Source organism: Hemiscyllium ocellatum, chromosome 43, assembly GCF_020745735.1.
Source record: "Hemiscyllium ocellatum isolate sHemOce1 chromosome 43, sHemOce1.pat.X.cur, whole genome shotgun sequence".
Classification (NCBI taxonomy): domain Eukaryota; kingdom Metazoa; phylum Chordata; class Chondrichthyes; order Orectolobiformes; family Hemiscylliidae; genus Hemiscyllium; species Hemiscyllium ocellatum.
Window position 1 is genome coordinate 20548085 of NC_083443.1, and position 20036 is coordinate 20568120.

At 39.4% G+C, this 20036-nt stretch overlaps 1 protein-coding gene across 3 annotated transcripts in view; it reads right to left on the reverse strand.

Annotated features, from left to right (window-relative positions):
* LOC132835044 (tissue-type plasminogen activator-like) overlaps positions 1-19094 on the reverse strand; it is a 41398-nt gene extending 22304 nt beyond the window's left edge. The window contains exons 1-5 of one of the 3 annotated variants that reach the window (XM_060854303.1): positions 18917-19092; positions 12506-12594; positions 7628-7682; positions 4945-5070; positions 1069-1179 (exon numbers count right to left, since the gene is read on the reverse strand). In XM_060854303.1, coding sequence (XP_060710286.1) covers positions 1069-1179; positions 4945-5070; positions 7628-7682; positions 12506-12553 — 340 coding nt within the window. In that variant the 5' untranslated portion in view covers positions 12554-12594; positions 18917-19092. Of the gene's footprint in view, positions 1-1068; positions 1180-4944; positions 5071-7627; positions 7683-12505; positions 12595-18916 lie in introns of all 3 variants that reach the window. The other 2 variants (XM_060854304.1, XM_060854305.1) reach the window with 2 other exon arrangements.
* Between the last annotated feature and the right edge of the window lie 942 nt (positions 19095-20036).

Genomic DNA, 20036 nt, shown 5'->3' on the forward strand with positions numbered 1-20036 from the left:
GTTTAGCCTGTCCTAGGGTGGATGTGTTGTCCTGTTCAAAGTGATGTCCTCCTTCATCTGTATGTAAGGATAGTGGGTCACCTTACACCCGAAGTATCCTTACATACACATGAAGGACACCACATCAATTGGGATAACACATCCGTTTTTGGACAGGATGAACAGAGACCTGTATGCAAATTCCTAGAGGCCTGGCATTCAAATTAGAACTCCATCAATAAATACTTTGATTTGGACCCTATTTACCAATCTGAGAAAAAGAACCATAAATGATATCACCCACCGTAACAGACCAAGAACACAAATAGAAAGCAGGACAGAACACCAGCGCTTCACCGAAGGCTCAGTTATGATTTTACATTGAAAATGTGTTGCTGGAAAAGCGCAGCAGGTCAGGCAGCATCCAAGGAACAGGAAATTCGACGTTTCGGGCATAAGCCTTCCTGATGAAGGGCTTATGCCCGAAACGTCGAATTTCCTGTTCCTTGGATGCTGCCTGACCTGCTGCGCTTTTCCAGCAACACATTTTCAGCTCTGATCTCCAGCATCTGCAGACCTCACTTTCTCCTCTATGATTTTACGTTGTACGGTGACGAAATGTCTGAAAATTAACCTGCCAGCTCAGTGAGCAAACTTACAACCTGAACCACAACCTGAGCTACAAATCTTCTCAAAAATGAAAGTATCTATTTTACTAGTTAATTTTTCTATCAAATACTCAACTTAAAAATGATCAAAAATGATTTGACTTTTGTTTGGAATTTAGTGGTGTGATCTTGCTTGGTTTTCTTTTTGCCCACTGTAACATTTGAGCCAATAAATTAGGTTGATTTCCAACAATTTAGAGTCTACATTGTCCAATACCCCTTTTACATCTTATATATAAAGACCCTGCCTGCCAGAACATAGACATAAATGATGCAACGGTATTAGGTTAAAAAGGGCATTGAAGTTCTCTTGTTAAGATATCGTTAAGGTTCCTCACTCTACCCACAAAACTGAATACAATCCCATAATTTTACTCGGTTTAATGCAAATAAGGAGTTACAATTCTGGACAGTAACATACCTATTTCACAGTGTTTACCCAGATATCCCTCAGGGCAATGACAGACATAATCCTTCGAATACACATGTTGAGCACAGCTTCCTCCATTTAGACATTTGTTTGTGCTGCATTCTATGATTGTAAAAATTTGCAGTTAAAAATAGTTCTCAAAAATTAATATTACAGAGTTGTCATGAGTCATCATCATAAAATGTAAACGTTGCATCCCTAGTTTTTAATGTTTCAACTGAGATATTCCATTCAGGTTCAACATAAAGTTGGGCACAACCAGTATTCTGCTAATCATTATCTTGTCAACAAATATCATTCATCTGTCACCCATGCTTGCTTCTTGATCTGATTTTAAATTCCTCACATTTGATTTCAAATCTCTCTGTGGCCTTACCCTCCATATTTCTGGAATTCTCTGCAAACTTAGAAATGTCCTCCAAATCTGACCTCATGCTCATCCCTGATTTGATCAGTGCTTCATTGGCAGACATACTTTCAGCTGCCCTGGCACAAAACACTGCAATTCCTCCATAAAATATTTCTGCTGCTCTACCCTCTCCCTTGTTAAAAAGCAGACCACTTACTTGAAGAATTTGAAGATAAGTGCCAAAAATATTTTGATAGTGCTGTTGTTAAACATCTTAGGATAGACTATGACATCAGGTGTATTATATGCTCACAATTTTTATTTACATAGTGTGTTTAATTTAGTAAACCATCCCTAAGCATTTCAAAGAAAGCACCATTAAACAAAACATGGCAATGAGCAACAGAATTCGGATGTGAATAAAGGAGGTATAGTTCGTAAGTTGCAAATGACACCAAAATTGCTACTGTAGTAAACAACAAAGAAGGTTACTTCAAAGTACAACGGGATCTTGATCAGATGAGCAAAACTGTCAAGGACTGGCAGATGGAATTTAATTTAGATAAAAGTGAGGTGCTGCATTTTAGTCATACGAATCAGGGCAGGGCCTATACACTGAATGGTAAGGTCCTGAGGAGTTTTGCTGAACAAAGAGACCTTGGGGTGCAGGTTAATAGTTCCTTAATAATGGTGTTGCAGGCAGACAAGATCGTGAAGGCGGCATTTGGTCCATAGAAACATCAAAAATATGTGAAGAGTAGGCTATTTGGTCATTTGAGCCTGCACCACCATTCAATAAATTCACGGCTGATCATGCAATCTTAATAGCACACTTAATTTCCGCCCTTTCCCCATAACCCTTTAGTCACAAGGGCCATGTCCAGCTCCCTTTTAAATATATCTTAAGAACTGGCTCCAACAGCTTCCTGTGGGCAAGAATTCCCCAGGTTCACAAATCTCTAAGTGAAGAAATACTTCCTCATCTTAGTCCTGAAAGGCTTACCACTTATTCTTTGACTGTGACCCCTTGTTCTGGACTTCCCCAAAAGTGGGAACATTCTTCCTGCACCTAGTCTGTCCAGTCCCATCAGGATTTTCTATGTTTCGTGAGATCCCCCCCTCATTCTTCTAAAGTTCAGCAAATACAAGCCCAATCAATCCAGTCTTTCCTCACATGTCAGTCCTGCCATCTCCCTCAAAAGCAATAACATCCTTCCTCAAACTAGGAGACCAAAACTGCACACAGTATCCAAGGTGTGACCTCACCAAGGCCTTAAGTAACTGCAGCAAGACCCCCTTACTCCAATACTCAAATCCTCTCGCTACAAAGGCCATCATGCTATTAGCTTTCCTCACTGCCTGCTGCACCTGCATGCCAACCTTCAGCAATTGTACCACCATGAAACCAAGGACCACTTGCATTTCACCTTTTCCTAAATTGTCAGACAGATAATAATTTGCCTTCCTGCTTTTGCGACCAAAGTAGATAACCTCATATTTATATTCCATTTGCCCACCGAGCCAGTCTGTCTAGGTCACTGCAGTCTCTTCGCATCCTCCTAACAGCACCCACTTAGTGTCATCTATAAATTTGGAGATATAGCATCAAATTTCTTCATCCAAATCATTGAAGTGTATTGTGAACACTGGGGTCCCAGCACTGAACCCTGCAGCACCCCTCTTGTCACTGCATGCCATTCTGAAAAGAACTTGTTTAGTCCAACTCTCTGCTTCCTGTATGCCAACTAGTTCTCTGACCATGCCAATACATTACCTCCAATACCTTGCTCTTTAATTTTCCTTGCTAATCTCTTGTCTGAAATCATGTTAAAACCTTTTTCAATTCAGATGCATAACATATACTGATTCATCATTGTCCACTCTTCTGGTTGCATCCTCAAAAAATTCCGTAAGATTTATGAAAGAGAAATCATGATTTCCCTTTAGTGAGTCCATGCAGACTAGGACTGCTAATGTCACCACTTCCCAAGTGCTCAATTATTACGTCCTTAATGATTGACTCCAGCATGTTCCCCATCACTGATGTCAGGCTAATTAGCCTACAATTCCCCATTTTCTCTCTTCTTCCTTTTTTAAAGTGTGGAGTTACGTCAGCTACCCTGCAGTCCACTGCAACTCTTCCAGAGTTTGCAGAATGCTATAAAATGATTGCTTGCTTTTATTGGGGAGTGCATTGAATACAGCAGTTCAGAGGTCATTCATTAGGCCATTTCTGGAATACTGCATTCAATTCTGGCCTCCCTGCTATATGAAAGATGTTGTGAAACTTGAAAGGATTCAGAAAAGATTTAAAGAATGTTACCAGGGTTTTTAAAGTTATGAGGGACAAGGATCGGGTGAATAGCCAAGGTCTTTTCCCCAGGGTAGGAGAGTCCAAAACGAGTGGGCAGAGGTTTAAGGTGAGGGGGAAAGAGTTAAAAGGAACCTAAGGGGCAACTTTTTCATGCAGATGGTAGTACGTGTATGGAATAAGCTATCAGAGGAGGTAGTGGAGGCTGGTAAAATTACAAGATTTAAAAGACACCTGGATGCCTATCTGAATAGGAATACTTTAGAGAGATATAGGCCAAATGCTGGCAAATCAGACGAGATCAATTTAGAATATCTGTTCGGCTTGGACAAGTTGGATCAAAGGGTCTGTTTCCATGTTGTACATCTCTAAGACTCTTATGTCAGATGATCAAAAGGTTAATCATTTGACATAGATTTTATGGATTGTTTTAAAAGAGGAGAGCAAGGTAGAGAGAATTATAACTGAGTGTGGGGAAAGGATTAGAGCTTGAGGCTTGATCAAGTGAAGGCATGGCAGTCAATGGTGAAGCAATGAAAATCAGGGATGCCCAAAACGCCAAATTAGAGGAATGCAGATATCTTGGTTTTAGGGCTAGAGGAGATTACAGAGACAAGGACGGACAAAACCATACAGTTGGTTCTTCTATCATGCGATGGTTGCATTCTGGTACAATACAGTGCTAAATAAAAACCACACAATAAAAATAGTACTTAGTGTTGGCAATGCATTCGCAATACAGCCAATTCATGCTAATGAAACACTATAGTAGAATGACCTGTAGAAGGATTTGAACTAAGGATGAGAATGTCAAAATGAAGATTGTGTTTGACTGGGGGTCAGTTTAGGTAAGTGATCAAACAGATGACACAGAAATGGGACTCGGAATGAGTTAAGACATGGGTAATAAAGTTTTGGATGACCTGAAGTCTAAAGGGCGGAAGACCAGCCAGGAGCCTGTTTAAAAAGTCAAGTCTAGATGCAATCAGGGCATGAGTGATCGTTTTAGCTGCAGTTGAATCGAGACAAAAATTAATTAGCTTAATGGTGTGAAAGTGGTAATGGGTGTGTCTTGGTAAGGCCATACATTAGGTCAAAAGCTCATTTTGAGGTCAATTGTGGCTTCATCTCAGACTGTTCCCAACATAATGTGTGAATTTATTAACCAAAACCCTAGAAACAATGGATTTTGCAAGCGTGATTTTACCTTTTGTGCGTACATCATAACAAATTGCATTCCTTTTGCATTTACATTGCTGTGTTTTGTTTCTGTGAATTCGCAACCAGGTATCACCTCTTCTGTAGATTTCAAATGGTGATTCTATGCATACATCTGAGAGGGATTAATTAAAACATTGCATTTTTTAATATATATCTTACAATTAATGAACTTTGTGCTTTCGCTATGACAAAACCACAGTTGAACTGAATATTAAAATCTGTCGCATACTGGTGTTCTGGTGTTGAATAAGGGTAATTACATAAGCATGAGGACAGATTTGGCCCTCGTGGACTGGACAGAAAGACTAATAGATAGGACAGTTGATGAATGGGGCATATATTTTCTCCCAACTAAAATAAATTCCAAAGAGGAAGAAAGATTGTAAGAGAGAGAAAAGCATCCAGGGCTAAGCAAAGAAATTAAAGCTAAGGTTAAGACCAAAAAGCTAAGGTCAAGGCATAAAATAATAAATAGCTTGGATGGAGAATTGGCTAACCAACTGAAAAGAAAGAGTCAGGAAAAAAATGTTTTTTGATTGGCAAACAATTATTCGTGGGGTGCCACAGGGTTCGGTCCTTAGGCCCAAAACTATTTACAATCTCTATCACTAATTTGGATGCAGGGATAAAATGTGCTATATCTAAATTTACAGATGGCATCACGATGAGGTGGGAAAGAAAGTAAGATGCAATGAAGAAATAAGAAAGTTACAAATGTATATCAATAGGTGAGGTGAATGGACCAAAATTTGGAAAATAGAGTTTAACATGGATAAATGCGATGTTGTCCATTTTTGTTGGATGAATAAAAAGGCAAATTTATTATCTAAATGGTGAGACCCTTCAAAATGCCTTAGTGCCAAGAGATCTGGGTGTTCTCGTGCATGAATCGCAGAAAGCAAGTACAGCAGGTGACAAGGATGGCAAATGGAATCTTGGCATTTATTGCTAAAAGAATGGAGTATAAAAGTAGAGAAAGGTTTTTGCAACTGTTCAAGACATTGGTGAGACCACATCTGGAGTTCTGTGGAAATTTGGATAACCTTAGTTGAGGGAAGAGGTAACTGCAGTTCAGAGAATGTTCACTAGATTGTCTTATTCAGAAAGGTTAAGCAGTTCCTGCCTATATTCTCTAGAGTTTAGAAGAATGACAGGAGATTGAATGGAGATGTATAGGATGCTCAAGGGGATTGGCAGAGTAGTGTGGCAATCTGGAATAAGAGGTCATACTTTTAAGCTAATGAGTGGCAGATTTCAAACAGAGATGAAGAGGAATTGCTTCTCTCAAAGGGGCGTGAATCTGTGGAATTCGCCATCCCAGATTGTGGTGGATGCTGGGACTAAATTTAATGAAGAGATAGACGTATATTTAATTAGTAACAGGTTAAAGAGTTATGAGGAGTGTGCAACAAAGTGGAGTTGAGGCTGAGATGAGATCAGCCACAGTTATATTAAATGGTGTATCAAGCTCAAGAGGCTGGAGTGCCGACTCTACCTACTTTTATGTTCTTATTATGAAGAGTTTTGAAGGACTAACTGAAGTACCTTAACAATCTCAAGGTCAGTGAAATAACTCCACAGACATCAGTACCCCCCGCATCGAGTTCTCTCTATTTGTGCATGAAGTCCTTTAGTTTAGAACTGCCTCTTCAGTGCCAGCTCTCAGACTGTCAATATCTCTGACACTCTCCTTTTTATGTCAGTCAGGGCTTCTTGATTGGACCATATTAAGAATCCCAAACAGGGAACCCCATTTCTATGATGTCCAGCTGGCCGATCTCAATACAAATCACTCCAGTCACATTTATATCCCTCGGATCTACAAGACTTGAATCAGACATTCTGACAGTTTAGTCGGTTTACAGATAGGTAATTATAGTGATTTGTGATATTGATATATTCCATTTTAAAAAATCACAGGCATTGGAGAGTAGAAAAGAAAATATAACTTGGCCAACTCCACATTAAATTAGAAATGATACTAGAGGAAGCTTAAGGAAATCCCAAAGCACCTTATAATGAAATAAGTATTATGAATCTACAATCACTACAGCAGTGCAGGAAAATGCAGCAGCTAATTTGTACACAGCTAGATCCCAGAAATTGCCACTCAAAAAAAAACTAGGTCATCAGCTTCACATCTTGATTGACCAGGTTATGAAAACATACTAATGTAGACTCTTGTTTTCTAATAAAAGGAGGTTTTGCTTGTGCATGTCTGTATTGGAGGGACAGGAAAGTTTATCAGCAAATATAAATACATGATGTTACTTTTGCCTTTAATTCAATTCTCTACCTCAGCCACTGTTTCATGCTGACTTTGTGAATTATTCACATCTACCCTTGACTACTAACCCTATATACTTTTCATTACCAATGCCTTCTCTTTCCTTTCCCATGATACTGTACTTGTTCACTTAGCCCCTCCACTGTACAAGTCTGTATATCATCTCATGGGACCACTGGATTACAGTTCAGAGTAAAAGCACAGGCTGATCTTTTGTCCTCTTTAATTAATAGGTTCATGAAATTAATTAAAGCAAATCTTGTGATCATCTCATCTCAGACTACATTTTGTTCAATTGAACATTATTGTCTGGTATAACATGTTTCATTCTGCCTCATTCTAAATTTTGTGAGGGTGCCAGATGTTTTAAACAGTAGCTTACCTGTTCTGCTTAAAGTACGTATTTTTCTTGTATGCAACAGATAACTCTGCAAAGACTGAAAGAAGAAAACATGAGTAATGATAAATCTCTGAGATGTGAATAAGTATTGTAGCTTTTGTTCTGAATATATATGATGATGGAAGAAATGGCATGCTTGAAGTCAATACATGAAAGAAAATGAATGACTATTTTGTCATTTATATCTTACTCTGTAAAAATTAATAATATTCCTAAAATGCAGTTTAAAATAAACACCTGCAAATCCCCTGATGACTCAGGCAGTTTATCCCAGTAGTTGCCGAGGCAAGTAGATCAGTAAATCCTGGGTTTAATTTTCAGTCTGAGAATTTGCAGCCTTTACAAGGGGAAGCAATAGGGTAAGTTGTAGATAGATTCAATGCCTCTGCTGTCGATGGAATCAAGTGTGTGTCAATCTTACATCTAGTGAGGCTAGTTTGTGATCGATCCCAAAGTCGAATAATCTGCTAACAAACCCTATCAAAGTTCAGAGGTAAATATCAACAAGTGCACAATATATTCAGAGGGCAATGGCAATGCGAGAATTAGATACACTGAGGCCTCAAACAGAAAAAGGGAGAAATAAGAGTACAGAGATATTATAAAACAGCCCAAGTTTGCATAAAACTAAAGCCAAGCGGTCAGCAATTCTATCATAGGCCGAACTCTGCTTGGCAGTTTTCAAAAGTTTGCTGAGTGACTACAGTCAAAATGTGTGGTGGTGGTAAAGCACAGCCACCCTTGAACCCCACCCCTCCAAATGCAACAAGGACAGAACCCCGCTGGTCCTCACCTTCCAGCTCATCAACCTCCGGATACAACGCATCATCCTCCACCATTTCCACCACTTAAAAACAGACCCCACCACTAGAGATTTATTTCCCTCCCCACCCCATCTGGTTCCACAGAGACCATTTCCTCCGTGACTCCCTTATTAGGTCCAAGCCCTCCACTAGCCCACTTTCCACTCCCAGCACCTTACCTCCCACTGCAAGTGATGTAAGACCTGCACCTCACCTCCATCCAAGGCTCCAGAGGATGCTTCCACATCCAACAGACATGCACCTCCAAACACAGCATCTTCTGTGTTCCACGCTCTCAATGTGGTCTCCTCTACATCGGCAAGACAGGAAGCCAATTTGCAGAATGTTTCAGAGAACAGCTCTGGGACACACATATTAAATAATCCTACCGACCCGTGGCCAAACACTTCAACTCCTTGTCCTCCTCTTCCTCCCTCCACTCCCCCCCCCTCCCCCCCCACAACCCCCCAATCCACCCAGGACATGCAGGTTCTGGGCCTCCTCCACCACCAGATTGTAGCCACTTGACGTCTGGAGGAAGGACGCCTCATCTTCTGCCTTGGGACCCTCCAACCACACAGGATCAATGTTGATTTCACCAGTTTCCTCATCTCCTCCACCACCCCCACCCCCCACCACATCCAACCCTCCAACTCAGCACCTCTTGAACTGTCCTACTTGTCCTTCTTCCTTCCACCTCTTCCCCCCCCCCCCCCAACACTATCTGGTCCACTCTGATCTATTACCATCACCCCCCACCTTTACCCATTTATCGCATTCCCAGCCCCACCCCCCTCCCATTTATCTCTCAGCCCCCTTGAGGCCCCAATCATTCCTGATGAAGAGCTTATGCTCAAAACAGCGACTGTCCTGCTCCTCGGATGCTGCCTGACTGGCTGTACTTTTCCAGTACCACACTCCTTGACTCTGATCTCCAGCATCTGCAGTCCTTACTTGCTCCCTGCCTCATGACTACTCTCTGTTTGAGAATTGAGATTGTCTCCAGCCACATTAGTACAAATAAGACATTTTGATGTTACTTGAATTCGAGTATTTGAGCTGGAAACTTCAAGAGGATCCTGAGAGATTATTTGAGATTAACATGCCAACTCAATAATGAACCTTTACATGATAGATCTGCTACTGGAGCTTTTATTGTTTCAGACAGTCCTGGAATACAGTGGAGAAATGAGCAGCAGAAAACTTACTAGACTGTGTGCTACTATGTTTCCCAGTTGTCGACGACAAAACCCCAGTCGTGCCTGTCCCATTATTGGATGTCCCTCAGATCTATCCATCCCACTGTAAACTAAATATAATTAAAGTTGCCCATTTTCAGAGAATTTGAACTCTTTGGATTGGATAATCAGAAACTCCATTTGTATGATTTTGAATCTTCGAAGCACACTTAAGCTAATCACATTGGTCAAAAGACATTGTGGGCATTATAATGTTACAGCATAGATATAGTGATTCCAGGATTTCACACTTCCCAGAAGAATGTTCAGGTTTACGAATTGTGAAGCTAAACACTTCTATCCTGATGAACATTTCTCAGCCATAGGTTCCTTTGTTCATCTAATGGAACCACTGTTGGTGTACACTCTATAATGGTGAAATCCTTTATTTCAGACAGGAGGATCATCTCATCCCTAAGTTAAATGACCCATTTGGCTCATTAATGTTTCTTTGATCAATATTCATTCATTTTTCACTAGATTATGCAGATTTCTAGCATTTGAATATACTCTATTCATGATATCCCTTTGTGTGTTAGGATGATGATCTTTCTTCCTATTCTGTTTATTGTAGCTAGTCTGGTTTCAATGTCAAATTATTTAATTACAATATACATATTCTAGTTCTCATTTTGCTTTAACAGTCTCCAGGTATATTATACACTTATAATTATTTAACTATTCATTTTTACATCGACTCTTTGTATTACAGATACAGTGTTAAGAAACATATATCAGAGATCCCCTCACTGAGTAGACAGGAAATGGGTGACTTTCCACTGGAAAGCAGAAATCAACAAAGGCATTCCCTCTCTTTTATATTCCTCCATGCACCAAGGAACATGACCAACATCTGTGGGTTATTATTAGTGGGCAGCACGGTGGCACAGTGGTTAGCACTGCTGCCTCACCCTGGGTGAATATGAATGAGTCTATTTGGTCTCCTCTTCTCTGGATTTCCTTAAACCCCATGACCTCACCGTACTGCTTTTAAGTCCCACCTTTCAAAATAAAAATGTTTGTTTGTTCTTTGTTTCTCATCCTTCTATCTCCTTTTTGGGTCTGTCATTCATTACCCCATATTAGTGGGCGGCACGGTGGCACAGTGGTTAACACTGTTGCCTCACAGCACCTGAGACCCGGGTTCAAGTCCCCACTCAGGCACTGACTGTGTGGAATTTGCACGTTCTCCCCGTGTCTGCGTGGGTTTCCTCCGGGTGCTCCGGTTTCCTCCCACAGTCCAAAGATGTGCGGGTCAGGTGAATTGGCCATGCTAAATTGCCCGTAGTGTTAGGTAAGGGGTAAATGTAGGGGTATGGGTGGGTTGCGGGTCGGTGTGGACTTGTTGGGCCAAAGGGCCTGTTTCCACACTGTAAGTAATCTAATCTAATCTAATCTCTTCCCATTCAAGGGAAGAACATGCTCTGAAATAACTATAAATAGGAATACAAGGAAAATTCTGTTCATTTCAAGATAATATACCTGACTGATAATATTTGCAATTTACAGTGTATAATCATCTTTGATTCAGAAATTTAAAGCATATCCATTATGTTTGCAGATTATCCCAAAACAGGATCGACAACAGAATCCAAAAAGGCAGCTCAGAAATTACAGGATGAATTGCACAATTAACTAAAGCAATGGCAGCCAAATTTATTCAGAAAATATAGAGTGCTGGTAAGGAAGAAAAGCTAAATGTCATAGACATTTCATGAATGGTGATGAAGTAACTAAAGGAAAAACATGAGGATACATCTGATTGTTATAGGCTCAAGCTAAAACATTTTCAATCAAAACTGAACAGCATTCAACAAACCAAAAGATCACTGAACTTAAAACAGAGTTTCTGGAGAAACTCAGCAGGTGTGGCGGTATCTGTGAAAACAGAAAAAGAGTTAACTATTTGAACTAAATAGGACTCTTCTTCAGAACTCATTTGAACTTGGAGAATCAATACAGGAATAGTGGGCTGAATGGTCTCCTTCTGCATTGTACCATTCTGTGATGCTGAGCTTTGAATGCACAAAGGATTTTTCTCTGATCTCAACTACACGAATTAGATGATTACAACAAGATAACCAGAAAGCTATCTAAGGAGTTTCATTTCGCAAATTTGCAAATTTTATCTAAAAGAGAAAGAGCACATGTAGGAGAAAGTAATATTAATGTTAACATCTTAGTCATCACAGGAATCCAGGTTATTTTTAAATGCCAAAACCACCATGTAAGCAATTGAAATCCAATGCTTTGTTGCAACACATTTGATGCAACTGACTATTGATGAAGGCTTCTTTACTTGAATCATAAACTTTTGTGTTCGCACAAGTCCTTTCAACAGTCAAAAACAGAAGTGTCAGCAATAATTCTTCCACTATGAAGGAAACTGATCATACTCATTACTCAAGAAAAGACTATTTAAAACTTTTTAAAACTATTTAACTACAAAAAAGAACATTATTAATACAGAGGGCGGGACGGTGGCACAGCAGTTAGCACTGCTGCCTCACAGCGCCTGAGACCTGGGGTTCAATTCCCGACTCAAGCGACTGACTATGTGGAGTTTGCACGTTCTCCCCGTGTCTGCATGGGTTTCCTCCGGGTGCTCCGGTTTCCTCCCACAGTCCAAAGATGTGTGGGTCAGGTGAATTGGCCATGCTAAATTGCCCGTAGTGTTAGGTAAGGGGTAAATGTAGGGGTATGGGTGGGTTGCGCTTCGGCGGGTCAGTGTGGACTTGTTGGGCCGAAGGGCCTGTTTCCACACTAAGTAATCTAAAAAAAAGCTCTTCTCATTTTTATTCTGTTTTCTTTTCGCTTACCATATCAATGCAAATGCTGAATAATGACAGTAAAATCATAATCTTCATTTTTTTCTTCTTTAACAAGAACTTGCTTTCTTGATATGAATCTGCAACAAAAAAGAAACAATTAGACTTTCAACTCATTGTACTTTTGAGCATATACTATTGAACAGATGAGAAAACATTATCATCTGTGTATTTGATGAAATACTAGCTTCTCTGGCAAGTTGAAGCAGGGAAGTAAATTAAGAACAATCTGTAATTAAACAATTTTAACTGGTTCAAAAGGAGGTATACTTCTGGAGATATTTTTCAAACAGATTACATTTTCAAAATGTTTTATAAACGCAGGTTTACAGATCTAGGGGCAAGTGCTGATATAGAATACAAAGCAAATTTCAGAATTTTCCTTTTTAAAAAAAAGTTTTACTTTGAAATACCTTTTGCTCATAGGACTGTTAAACATTTCTATAAAACACCACTTTAAAAGTATTGTTGGGCTGTTTGCATTGTTTAAATCAGTAGTTATTAACTTGGTAGATTGTTGCTACAAGCTTGTTATAACCTATGTGAAATTGTTTTAAAACTTTGAAATAACTATGTGGAACTATCATTGAAAATAGAATTTCTATAAAATTCTGATCAAACTCAGCCTTTTGAAGAAATAAACAGTCTTTTGGATTTCTACCAAATTACAAAATGCCAAAATGATGCTAAGATTGTCTGCCAAAAGTAAAACCCGACTGAGAGAACAGTTACATAAGCCAAGATGGCTCAGGTTAAAAAAAAGTTACTGTGGAAAGTTGTTAGTTTGAAATAAAATATGCCCTGTGGTATGAAATAATTTTTGATTTAATAACTATACTCTATTTACATCATGAAATGGCCCTTGACAATAAAATAAGCGCAAAATCATACATGTAACATGGCACAAAAGAAAACAAACTTTAAGTTACGAGAAGATTTGTCTTTATCTCGGAATTCTCGGGGTGAAAAAGGTCTCATTGATACCTTCCTGCCAGTGACTAAAGTCTATGATCCTGTTTTCGGTACCATCCACAGTTCTTCATGCCACAAAACTTGAACTTGGTGAAATAATTATGTGTTCAATGTATTCCCCCCTTTCAAGGTAATACAACATCATTTTTATCCATGTTTCAAGTTACTGTCTTTCCCTGGTTTTGACTGCTGTAAACTAACAAAGGGAAGTAATTGATAGAGTACACATCAGTAGCCATACTGTAGGATAGAGAATAAAGCAAAAGAGAATATAAAGATGGAAGTACGTTAAGCAGGAGTGATATTAATCTTCACGTACATGAGGAAAATAAAATTGGCATAAGTAATGGTAATGAAGAATTTGCACAGGGACAGCTTCCTAAAACAAAATGTTGTGCATTCAACCAGGGCTCAGGCTATTTTGGTTCTGATCATGTGTGCTGAGGCTGGTTTAACAAATGGCCTCAGGGTAAAAGTTCCCCTGGAAACAGTGACCAGAACATCATAAAAATTAGCATTCAGTTTTAGAGTGAGAAACTTGAGCTGGAAACAACTGTGTTTGGCTGGACTGGACTGAGAGATGATTTAATAGAAAAGACAGTTGATGAACATGGCAAGCATTTTAGAACATCGTTAATGACTCACAACAAAGATTTATCTCAGTGAGGAAGAGGGTACTCAGAAGGGAATAAACCAACCATTTGGTTGAAAATTATGGATCATGTCAAATTAAAGGAAAAACATACAATGTGGCAAAGATTAATGGTAATTGAGAGGATTGGAAAAGTTTAAAAACCAACAAATAATGTCTAAAAAGGAGACAATAAACTTTGTGGGTAAGCAAGTCATATTACCACAGGCAGAAAGAGGCCAAAGTGAACAAAGGCTCCTGAGAGAATGCGTTTAGGAAAATAATAATGGGTACCCAGGAAATGGTAGAGCAGTTGAAAAAACACTTTACATCATTCTTCAAGGCAGAAGAAATTAACAGCACTCCAAAAATATTACATATTCATTCAATGGTAAAAGAGGCATAGGAATTAAATACTATAACTATCACTGAGTAAATTACCAGAGCTAAAAACTGATAAGCGACTCATCAAAGGGAGTTCTTAGTATATGAAAGGAAGTACCTACAGAGATAGCGGTTTGCACTGGTTGTTGTTGGATAAGGCTGAAGATAACAGGAACTGATAACCAATGGGCTGTTATGTGAATGGAATTACAATGAGTCATTTCGGTCTGTTCAGAGTTAAAACTGCAGAAAACCAAAAACTGCTGTTATTACCAAATATGGTATGCATTTGGACAAAACATTTAGGATTGGTCACGTGCACAAATAATTCCAAATAAAGCATATGCTTGGCACAGAGACTTGTGTAAAGAGACTGAAAAAATCCCTTTGTTCAGCATAGCTTTGAAGATTCATGATGTAAGTCTCGAGGGATGGTAAAGACATTGAGCAGGATTTCATCCTGACCAGTTGTCACCTCTCCTGTGTAATAACGTTTAGGTTAGTTACATAAATTAGGGTAGTAAAAGACAGTGATTGAGATATCTCTAATAGTTAAAAATGTGTGTTATTTGTTTAAGTACTTAATAAATTAATTGCATTTTCTCGAGTGCTAAATGTCTTCATTCTATCTTTGTCTATATTGTTGTCTCTCCATTGAGACCAACATAGTAATTTTCCAAGATTTTGGAAAAATCCCAAAGGATTTTAAAACTGACAATGCAAATCCTATTCAAAAAGGGAAGGTGACAAAAAATGTAACAAACAGCTGTGCAATTAATTTAATAAATGTTAGAGCCTATTACAAAATCTAATAACAAAGCATTTAGATGTACAGAAATAATTATGTCGAGTCAGCTTGATTTCCTGAAAAGGGAATCAGGATTATGGAGAAAAAGTGGGAAAGTAGATTATCAGATCAACCAGGACCTCTGAATGAATTTTGAGAAGATTTGTAGCTCGGGTTGAGGTTCTGGATGTAGGTTTGCTTGCTGAGCTAGAAGGTTCGTTTTCAGACATTTCATCACCATACTAGACAACATCATCAATGAGCCTTCAGATGAAGTATTGATGCTCTGGCCCACTTTCTATTTATGTGTTTCTGTTTGCTTGGGTTGGTGATGTCATTTCCTGTGGTGACATCATTTCCTGTTCTTTTCTCAAGGGTGGTAAATGGGATCCAAGTCAATGTGTCCGTTGATAGAGTTCCTGTTGAAATTCTCGTGCATGTCTCTGTTTGGCTTGTCCTAGGATGGATGTGTTGTCCAGTCCTCATCTGGAAGGATACTAGTGAGAGTAGGTCATGTCTTTTAGTGGTTAGTTGATGTTCATGTATCCTGGTGGCTGGTTTTCACCCGGTTTGTCCAATCTAGTGTTTGTTATAATTCTTGCAATGTATTTTGTAAATGACATAAGTTTGGCTTGTTGTCTGTGTCGGGTCTTTAGTGTCATCACTAAACAAAACAAATTAAAGGAAACCTTCAAAACCATCAATAATACCCTTACTGGCATAAAATTCATGAAAGAGGAGGAAAATTACCACAAACTGCCATTCCTAGATGTCGTAGCACAGTGAACAGTGAATGGGGGACTTTAAACCAGCATCTACAGGAAAACAACATATACAGACCAAATATTGAACTACAGAAGTAATCATCCCAACACTCACAAATGAAACTACATTATAACGTTATTTCAATGAGCCATCACACACTGCTGCACAGAGGAATTATGAAGAGTAGAGGAAAATCACCTATACAGTGCATTGAAAAAGAACGGTTACCCAATGAACACAGTCCGCCGATTTCTCAGCAACAAACCCAAACAAGCGGACAAAACATGTCCAGAAACCCTAGCCACTCTCCCCTACATCAAAGCCATCTCGGAAATAACTGCCAGATTACTCAAGACCTGTTGGCATCATGGTAGCCCACAAACCCACCAACACACTAAAACAGCAGCTAATGAACTTGAAAGCCATAAATAGATAGTGGGCCATACCGCCAATGCTTCACCATGAGGCCCGCCGATGGTGTTACCTAGTATGGTGATGAAATGTCAGAAAACAAACTTTCCAGCTCAGCAAACAAGCCTACATCCAGGACCTCTGAATGTTGGACCAATCTGAACTGGCTGAATGGATAACTTCTGCTCATATGTCATATGGTCATATCATCTTTATGGAAACAAATTACAACAACAGTAGTACAAACAAATCTTATGACCATTACATTATGCCTCGCAGCGCTGGGGTCCCGGGTTCAGTTCTGGCCTCGGGGGACTGTCTGTGTGGGGTTTGCATGTTCTCCCCATGTCAGCATGGGTTTCCTCCAGGTACTCTGGTTTCCTCCCACGGTCTGGAGATGTGCAGGCCGGGTGAATTGGTTATAGTGTTAGGTGCATTAGACAGAGGGAAATGGGTCTGGGTGGGTTGCTTTTCGGAGGGTTGGTGTGGACAGGTTGGGCTGAAGAGCCTGTTTCCACACTGTAGGGAGTCTAATCATAACTTGGTGAAAAAAGAACCACTTCTCTTTATTAATGGGAACTGAAAAACTGGATGCTGAAATATCCAGTCATTTTCCCACCACTGTTCAAGGGCAACCCAAATTGGACAAAACAAAGGAAAAAGCTTTAGTTCTCTGGTAATAATTCTTTTCATCACTCATGAGACATCGGTATTTCTGGCTGGGCCAGCATTTATTGCTCATCCCTCGTTGTCCTCGGTCAGGTGCTGGTGAGCTGCCTTCTTGAATTGCTCCAGTCTATGTACTGTAGGTCGACTTGCAACGCTGTTACGGAAGGAATTCCAGCATTTTGACTTAACAATGGTGAAGGAAAGCAATATATATCAAAGTCAGGATGGTGAGTGGCTTGGAGGGAAACTTGCAGGCAGTAATGTTCCAATGCATCTGCTGCCCTTGTCATGATGGATTTGGCCATGAGTTTGGAAGGTGCTGTCTAAGGATCTTTGCCAAAATTACTGTGTCCTGTAAATGGTACACAATGCTGCTACTGAGGCCAAATATCTTTATAAACTGAAAAAGGCAAAGGAGGGACTTACTCAAAAATTAACTCTTTAGTTCCTTCACTGTCATTGGGTCAGTTGCCAAGAATTCCCTCCCTATTGGCATTGTGGTTCACCCTACAGCAGATGGACTGCAGCAGTTCAAAAAGGCAGCTCACCACCACCTTTTCAAGGGCAACTAGGATGGGCAATAAATGCTGGCCAGCTAGTGATCCCCACATCCCATAAATGAATTTTTTTAAAAAAATCATTTGCTCAGGCTTCGAGATCAAGTCTAGCAGCCATTTTCACTATGCTATTCTAATTTCAATGTCTGAAAGCATTTCACATAAAGAAAATTTATCTATATTTCAGAATTATTTAGCAACCAATTGAAAGTAAATTCCACAAGCAGCAACTTCTGTTTTGATCATTTTTTAAAATTATTATTTTATGTTGAAGTGAGAAATGCTGGTCAGAACACCAGGAAAACTCCTTGCTCTTTGAATAAAGGCATAGATGATTTTATATCCTAACCCGGGAACAAAAGTATACTGTTTAATAATTCTCTAACAATGCAGTATTCCCTCAACAGTGAAGCATTAAGCTAGGTAAAGTGCTCAATCCGGTAGAGAAATTCACGAAGCTTTCTGACTCCAATGCAAGTGGTAGTATTCAGTGAAACTGAAATTCTATCATTTAAAACGGGCTTCTCATCTGAAATCAATTCCTCAAAATGATGGTATTCATCCCTGACTTAATGATGAACAACAAACTATTCGGTCGAAAGTGGTCATTGAATTGGAGATGATGGTGGAAGGATGTATACAAACAGAATGTAACCTACTATTAAAAACCGCGCGAAAGAACCAGGTAAGTCACAGGCATTTTCAGTATCACAACTTCATTATTGAACTTGTCCCAACGTTACCTTTCTTTTAGATACAGTTTGCCATTTTTAGTTCAAAGTTACTTACTTCAACCTAAATTAAAATGGATTAATCAAGTTCTTCCCGAGGAACGTTTACATTCCTGTTATCCGTGTCCTGCAATTTAAAGTACTGCACTAAATTTGAATTATCAGTCGACTGTATCTTGGAACATGTAATTGCCCGTCTGATCCAGTCTCAGACTCCAACCAAGAATATTAACACCACTATTACAGACAACAGTTCTAATATTTTAATTTCTCCCAACAGGTGTTGCACGTCTTACTACAACCTGGTCACACGGCATCAGATGTAAGCAAACCATCTATTTTTGGATGCACGGTTATGTTTTCCGGGCATCGGAATAATCTTATTGTGCTAAAGGATGCACATCGCCGATATTTAGTAGAAGTAACGAACCTTCGTTTATATATTGCATTTTTTGACATATTTTCAAACGTAAAGCGAAATGGTGAAAATCAAACCTGATAAACGGGAACGCTTGCTCTGGTTTGCTGGTTACAACGACTTGTCCTCCTGCCCGAGTTCTGCGGTGACTTGCCGAGTCTGCCACAACATATATGAACACTGAGCGGCGGAAGTGAACTGCAACTCATCGATTTGTGGGAAAATCCCAGCCCCCAGGAAATCGAGTACTGGGCATTGATGTTATTGTTCGTTGCTTCCACAAACCACACCTCGAAACCACCACGTTCTAAATATACAAATCGCCAAAAATGGTTCTAAAATGAATTAAACTTCTGCTTTTTTGTTGTACATTAACACCCGTATGTCGCCGACGTTTACCAATGTGTCCAACAATATGAGTAATCTTTGTTATGTTGATTGAGGAGCAGATATTTACCAGGGAATGACAGCTATGCTCTTTGAAATCATGGGACTTTTTACATCCTGTGCAGTCTGAGGGGAACTTAGTTTAACATTTTATCCAAAAGACAGCAACTCCAATAATGTAGTGCTTTCTCATTGTATTTGTGCTCAAGACTTAGAATGGTACTTGAACTCAGAATCTAGTGTTAAGGAAGACATGGATATTAGAATCAACAACGTAAATTGCTGGAAAAGATCTGAGGAAGGGTCACTCGACCTGAAAGGTTAACTCTGCTTCCTCTTCACAAGTGCTCAGCAGGTCTGGCAGCATCTGTGAAGAGAAATCAGAGCTAACATTTCAGGTCAAGTGACCCTTCCTCATATGTTGAGCATTTCGAGCAATTTCGGTTTTTGTTTCTGATTTCCAGCATCTGGTTTTTATTAAGACCTGAATGTTACCTGCATAACAGCTGGATTATTTAATTCTTACAAAAACTATGAAAAATTAGATTCCAATTACTTCAAGATGCCTCAGGCAAGAAAGTACACCAACGCCTCAACTTCCTCGGAAGGCGATGGGAATTCTCCATGTTCACAATAACTCTTAATCTTCATAGGATGTTTTCTGTTGTGCATCTATCTGGACAAATCACAGCTTGGTATAGCAACTGCTCTGTTCAAGACCACAAAAATTTATAGAGTTGTGACCATAGTCCAGTCCATCACGCAAAGCAACCTTCCATTCATTGATTCCATCTTTGCCTCAGAAAGCAG